Source organism: Berghia stephanieae, chromosome 8, assembly GCF_034508935.2.
Source record: "Berghia stephanieae isolate SIO BIC M18660-M18661 chromosome 8, UCSD_Bste_1.3, whole genome shotgun sequence".
NCBI lineage: Eukaryota > Metazoa > Mollusca > Gastropoda > Nudibranchia > Aeolidiidae > Berghia > Berghia stephanieae.
This window is the reverse complement of record NC_088367.1, coordinates 5,421,407-5,428,906: the sequence shown is the minus strand read 5'-3', so window position 1 is coordinate 5,428,906 and position 7,500 is coordinate 5,421,407. Positions and strand designations below refer to the sequence as shown.

The following is a 7,500-nucleotide window of genomic DNA, read 5'->3' as shown; positions in this document are numbered from 1 at the left end:
AAAATCAAACCCCCAAAACAAAAACAAACCCCCAAAACCAAAATAAAAAACAGCAAAAGAACAACAAATAACCCCCCCCCCCAAAAAAAACAACACACACACACACATACACACACATACACACACACACACACACACACACAAAAGAGTAAAAATATTGCGTTTTATCATGATATAGGTTTTATAAAAAAATAATCTGGATTATTTTTAATTATTTCTTAAATGGTCATAATTATATATTTTATGAATTTTTTTTTCTTTTTTCTTTGAGCCAAAGTTGACCAAATTTGACCAAATTTGGATTTTAAAAATCAGATCAAAGTCTCTACATTTATAAGTCTTTTGTCACCCCAGAAATTAAAATTCCCCACCACCAATATTATTAACAAAGCTAAAAGTAAAAGCTCTGAATGTGTCCGTCCCTTTTCAGATTAAAAAAAATAATTGGAGCCAAAGTAACAAAATTCAGATTTAGATTTAAATTTCTTGATTTTTATCCTGGAATCCATCAATTCAGTTTGCGACATAATTCCAGTATAAAAAGGCGTTGATCAATAGGTCAGGGTCGTACTTTTGACTCAGAAGCAAGTAGTGTAGATGTTACCGGTCATGTGGTCTTGTGGTATGACACTCGGCTTTTGGATCAGAAGGCCCTGGGTTCGAACCTAGATTGAGTCCTTGGAAAAGGCTCTTTACCCATATTCTCTCACCATACCAGGAGTAAAATGAGTACCTGGCCGTCAACATAGTTGTCTCTGTCGGAAAATTTGTAATATCACCTAACAGGCGTTGTGTCTCGTTCTACATGTTACGTGTTGCTGTTGATCAGCGACCCTTTGTAAAGCGCTTTGAGCATGTTTTTGATTTTGTGGTATTGCGCTATATAGGAACTCAAGTTTATAGTTTTGACTGAGAAGCAAGTAGATATTTTACTGACTTGGGATGATATCAAGGACAGACTTGGCTCTGTGGCTTGAACTTTTTTCTCTCCATGTTTTGGACAGCACCTTGTAATTATATTTATCCTGACCTCCCATAGTGGGCAGGGAGGTACATGCTATGTCTTCTATCCCCCCATACCCGTTTTCCAATTGTTTCCTATCGTTGTCTTGGAATGGGATTACTTAGTTTTGTCCTGACCCTCACGAGGAAAACAGTCGAATGTATAGTTATAGTTTTGGGAGATGATATTTTTTTCCTTGTAAATCATCTCTCTGTTATTCATTGTATTATGTTTAGTTTACATATTATATTATATGATTGGTAAACATTTGAGTGTGTTCCTCTTAGTGGGGACCTGTGCCTGTGTCTGGATGAGACTTTTAGGTGATCTCAAACTAAGTACTTTGACGGTGTGCTCTTGGAATCTACATCTGTTCCCTATTTGAACCAATTTCCCTTTGTCTTACCTTTTCTTTTGTGATTTAATTGTATTTCTATAACTTTTTACTATCCCATTTTCTACCTTTTTACTGGCGTTGATATGACCTTAATGTGTTGCAAGCGCCGTAAAACCCTTAAAAAGTAATTATATTTATATTTTCCATTTCACAGACACTGTGTGCGTCTAAGATGTAACGGCTTTGGGAGCAAGGCATGGCGCGGAGGTTGGAGGGTCGAACCTTCAACGTGAGTGTCATTGGCCTGTCAGGCACAGAGAAGGAGAAGGGGCAGTACGGAGTGGGCAAGTCTTGTCTGTGCAACCGATTTCTGAACCAGGTCAGTGGATGGATGGATGGATGGACTGATGTAATGTTTGGCTGTTAGTGTTAGTGTCAGTCATTGTAAACAAACCACTCTTGTACATTTGAGTAGGTCAGGATCAAATGGTAATAAGTCTACTGTATGCCTGAATGGAGGAGGTCATGGAAGTTACTTTAAAATAAAAGTAGGAGGATCACCTCCCCTTAATTTGGGGAGAAAGACCCTTGTGGAGAATACTTTATGATATGGGGCTCCATTGAGCACACACAGTTAGTTTGTATGAAAGTATGAGTCATCATCTATCGGAATGATTCTATAGGGGCTTGTTACGGGTTGGAATAGTGACAAAGACACCAGCGAGCTGATGACTGGCAAGATGATGGCATCCCAGTAGTTAGTTGTTGAACCTGTTGTGTACCCCATGGATTATAGTTTTTCCTGATTTTCTCAAAACAGGCTAAATGGGACTTAGTGTCTTTTGATCCTGACATCCTCATATTGACTTATAAAAACTTATAGACTTTTATGGATGTCTTAATAATTCTAATAGATGAGCCAATGGTATCTTTTTGTTTTGCTTTAGGCCCATATAAGGGCATTGCACTCTCAACATAAAAGCTCAAGTTAAAAAAAAAAATTCTATGTAATTGAAAATAACTTCTTCATTGTTGTTATTCTTCCAGGAAGCAGATGGATACTACCACGAACACATCTCCGTGCTTAGCCAGAGTGATTTTGCTGGCCGTGTCATCAACAACAACCACTTCTTGTACTGGGGATCCGTAGTCAAGACGGATGATGGCAGCAACTTTACCTTCCAAGTGGTGAGTTTGTAGATTTGGGATATTGACCATTGGAGACTCATTGACTCACCAATCTGCCAATACTGCAAAGGGGCACGTCAAACCATCGATCATGTGGTCCTGCAATGCCCAGTAACAAAATTAGAAGGGGGGTACGAAACAATCTTTGATGCCGGAGATGACCTGACATCATGGATCGACAAACATAATTTGGAGGTGTAGCCATACGCTACTACTGACTACTAATGCAAACTCCCATACTTTCTTTTAATTCTTTGGTCAGTTACAAATTATGTTTTCTTGGAATCCACTGATCTGATCTGAATGTCCTTGGTTTGAATCACGGTGTTGGCAATGCAAAGTTGATTTCTTAAATAAAAACAAAAAACGGCAAATTCTTACCCACATTCTCTCACTGTACTTCAGTGTAAAATGATTATATTGTTTTATTCAAGCGTCGATTGAAGAAACTCTTATTCCGACAGGCTTTCTTTTGATTATGTGTATAATTAGCGTTGTTCGTGTACTGTGTTAGGGCTTAATGATTAAGTTAATCTATGTTATGCGCCCAGAGCCCTCCTGATGAAGGGATATTTGGTGCACTATAAATCTATACCATTATTATTATTATTATTTTATTATATCAAAGTGACAACTTAGGGAGCAGGCACTGGTGTAAGATCAAGATTTGAGAAAATATGGTATAAAACAGTGCCAGTACAGCAAGAAAGAAAAATGCTATAAAAAAACCATTCCAAAAAATCTACGTGATTTTTTTGGATGTTTTTCTTATCTTGTACTTTTCTTGCTTGCTTTACTGGCACTGTTTTATACACAGTTTCTCAAATCTTTGTAGAAAGAGTACCTGACTGGTAGAAGCATTGTCTCTGTTGAACAAAAAATACAATTGTAATATAGTGGCTTGTATTGGTCATGTCTAATCCTACATGTTAAGTTTTGCTGTTGGCTTAAAAACTTAGACTCTTAATAAGAGTCTTATAAAGCGCTTTGGGCATGTTTAGTGGATATTGCAATTTATTAAAAAAACCCTCAAAAATTGAGCCATATTACAATTTTTTTCTGACAGAGACAACGCTATTAACTGCCAGGTGCTCATTTTACACCTGAGTACAGTGAGATAATGTGAGTAAAAAGCCTTTTCGAAGGACTCAATTATGTGCTGAGCGAGGCTTGAACTCAGAACCTTCCGATCTCTGAAAGCGACTGCCATACCACAAGCCCACATAGCCGCAAAGATAAAGTTTAAAAATTCTCTTGTTTCAATCTCTTTCTGTCCTCCTTTATTTAGTTTGATTTAATGATTGTTTTATTGAATCTTGTGTGTCCCAGGTGGAGCAGACGGAGTTTATTGACGATGTCAGCTTCTCCCCCTTCAAGACAGCCCGGACAGAGACCTACACCAAGAGGGCTATTCAACCCAGGGTGACCAGCGCTGAGAAACTCAAATACATCTGTAAAGATCAGTTAGGTGAGAAACATTTCATTATGTTGTTGACGAGATGATTAAGGCTTCTCAGTCCGTATATTCCACAACCAAGGTTCTGTTTATTCATCTTAACTACGCCACTACCACATCATCTCATTCATCTGTGGTGTTTTATTCATCCTGTTTTGTTGATAAAGGGGAAACCCGAAACGTTCATTTGATATGTTTTTGTAATTAAATTGAAGCTTACATTCAATTTCACATTATTATCTACTACTACAATTACCACATCGCCATTCCTACCACTACTACTACAACCACCACCACTACTACAACAATCACCACATCATCATCACCACAATTACAACAACCACAGAGAGGTTTCGGAGATTTGGGGTTGTATTGGACATTGTGTTTACCTTTCTTTCAGTTCTAAAAAGATAAGATTTACTCTATTGAAATTCTTCCGAACGGTGCCTGAAATTCATGTGAGCACAATTTTAAGTCTGCGTCTCTGTAAATTGTAACTGGAGAGCAGACTTTTTTGAGTGGTCAGAAATTTCTGCAGGCATTTTGATTCCTTTGGTACTAGCACCCATGTAGATCATACATGTCAAATTGAATTACCAATTCTAAATCATTTTAAAATGATGACCGATAAGGCAGAAATCATGCTTCTTCGGTCGATACAAATTTGGGTAAAAAATTACAGATTTTTCGTTTGTTGCCTGTTGTAGATTCTGATAAAAGTTAGTTGTTAAAAAAAGAAACAAAACAACAAACAAAATAAATTTATGAAAAATAATTAAAATGGTAAAGATTAATGCTTTTTGCCTTGACCTCTGTGTGATGACATGGCCATATAGAGTCATATTGTTTTAAGAGAGCTCATAGTTTGTCCTAAACAATTAAATTAGGGTACTTAACAGGCAACTTGCATTGCATGAAACGGAATTTTTAAAAAATTTTTCTTAAAATAATTGATCCAGTATGAAGTACATTGAGAGTGGTAAGATGGGAAAATCTGGACATTTATATATTTGACCTGTAGAAGTGTCTTGTTGTATGTCTCTGAAAATGTCACCAGACATGCTTCATTGTCGCACCTAAATGCTGTTATTGTTATTTTTCATCATCATCAGGTATGGAAACGGACAGTGCCTACCCTCAAGAGGTGATGCCCGAGGGGAAATTACTCATGGATGGCTTTGTCTGTTGCTTTGACGTTAGTAAGGTCCCGCAACGAGTCATTGAAAAGCAGGTGGAATTTGTGGCTGCTCTACTTAATAATATCCTCAAATTGAAGAAGCCTGTGGTGTTGGCCACAACTAAAGGAGATTCGTTGTGTCCTGAGTACGTCAAAGAAGTGGAGAAACTGCTCAATCGCAAGGAATTCAAAGGAAGTATTCCACTCGTAGAAACGTCGGCTCATGAGAACATCAACACCGAAGCTGCTTTCATGTTGTTAGCTCATCTTATAGATAAAACAAAAGCCCGGACTAAAATCTTGCCGTTTGTCGAGGCAAGAAAGCAAAGGCATGAAGTGTTAAAAGTTGCCAAGGAGGCATATCTTAATCTGTTACGAAACATAGTGTCTGATTCTAAATCCATGTGGAACGCGTACCGGAGAAAACTGGAACCTCATTCTGATTTTGTGCATTATGTGGAGCTCTTCGGCTCGGACCAAGCAAAGAAAGAGTTTCGAGCTCACACGAAGAGGTTGAGGGATGAACATATACGAGCCAAGGAGAACCGCTATCTGAGGACTTTGCCCCAGCTGTTGAAGCACTACATACCGTCCTTGGAGTGTCTTCCTGAAAGGTCAGTCCACGTGATGTTGGTTTATTTATTTATTTATTGTTTTGTGTGTATGTTGGCCAGGTGACATAAAGATGTCTGATTGTGGGTTTGTGGGGATGGAGGAGGGGGGGGTGGGGTGAAGGGGGTATTTCACAATTATAGTATTTAGATACTCCTTTTAATATCAATCTTAGCCATTTACATTTATGATGATAAGATTTATATTTTCAATTTTCATTTAACCTCCGTAATTGAAGAAATGCTGATGATGCATTGTGTTTGATTTGTTTACACTTGCTTTGTTCATCGTTGCTAATGTTATTGTATTAGAGGTAATTCTTACCATTGCTGTTATTGTTGTTGTGGATGGTCTGATAAGACCAATTAACAGTTGACAGTTGCTCAAGCCTGCCACTGATATTGTTAAAATCCTTAAATTCAGTTTATAAGAGCCAAATTGATTCTTTATATTTTTCATCTTTAGCTTCTGATTTTTCAACCAAAGTTATTGGAGACATTTTAAAAACTAAAAATAGTTTTTTTTTTTTATTCATTAAAAAAATAAAAATGGAATGACAGTTACATGCATTCTGATAGAACAATCTAAAGGAGCAATTTGATAAAATTATTATTTGAATCTTGAATTTTAGATTGTTGCTGATATTTTATTGTTTTATTGTTCTTAAAATTTTTATTTAAAAGGAAAAAAAAACTAAAACTGATTTTAAGTTTGATGATTGAGGCGAATCAGATGGTGTCATCTGTTAAGTCTTTAGTGTTTGAACGTGAGGGAATGGAGAATGGAAAAAAAGAATGTTTAGGGATTAAAAAAAATATCAACACACATCTTTTTTTTTTTCAAGGGTTGTTGACTGAGTTAGATCAGATGGTGTCGTCTGTAAGTCTTTAGTACTTGAACATGGAATAAGTGAGGAAAAAAAAAATGTTTAGGAATAAATATAATTAAGATTAACAGACATTCTTCTTCTTCAAGTACCAAGTCTATGCCAGATATCGGTGATCATGGTACGCCATCCATCTCTCTGATCAGATAACCTCAGAAAACTAATATTATTCTTTCTTTGTCACAGACATTAACACACATCAACACACATAATTTTTAATTTTTTTTTTACAGGGGTTGGAACACAGTCCGTCGTGTCTTGAGAGAACACCCAGACTTTGACCACCACTTTGTTATGGTGGAAGGAGAGGAAGGCTGTTACTCTTGGAAACAAGTCGACTCCTTTCTGGATGACCCGGACGAGGCCAGGATACCCTTTGACCTGCTCAATTCTGCTGAGGCTGAAATGTGTTTCTCTGATCATCTCAACGAGCTGCAGGCCCAGCACAGGAGGATGGAGTAGGTTGAACTTTTATCTCATTGATTTGGCAATGGACTCTGTCTTGTCTTGTAAATGGGACAGTCGTATGAAATGCTTAGAAGATGAATTGACCCCAAGCAGGGTTGCCAGATTATTATTCAACAAAATGCCAGGGGAAGACTCAAAAAATGCCAAAACACTCAAAAAAATGCCAAAGTCTGTTGACTCCCACCCCCACTAAGAAAACTACTCACTTTTGATAGACAATTTACTATCATATCCTGGTGGCTTGCGTGTTTTCTTTTCTTTTTTTTTTTTTTTTTTTTTTTTGAATTATACTCAATTTCCTGTTGGGGTAATTTTTTACCTACTGACTACTAAGTGGAGTGCTAAACCACTACACCACGGTTGGATTTTAAGA

General features: G+C 37.2%; 1 protein-coding gene across 6 annotated transcripts in view; it reads left to right on the top strand.

Moving 5' to 3' along the window:
- The window catches only part of LOC144978066 (rho GTPase-activating protein 190-like), a 96,006-nt gene that overhangs the window by 26,456 nt on the left and 62,050 nt on the right, over positions 1-7,500 (top strand). For all 6 annotated transcript variants that reach the window (XM_078923587.1, XM_078923583.1, XM_078923582.1 and 3 more), the window contains exons 2-6: positions 1,555-1,719; positions 2,388-2,528; positions 3,858-3,996; positions 5,097-5,775; positions 6,893-7,117. In XM_078923587.1, coding sequence (XP_078779713.1) covers positions 1,597-1,719; positions 2,388-2,528; positions 3,858-3,996; positions 5,097-5,775; positions 6,893-7,117 — 1,307 coding nt within the window. In that variant the 5' untranslated portion in view covers positions 1,555-1,596. The remainder of the gene's footprint in view (positions 1-1,554; positions 1,720-2,387; positions 2,529-3,857; positions 3,997-5,096; positions 5,776-6,892; positions 7,118-7,500) is intronic.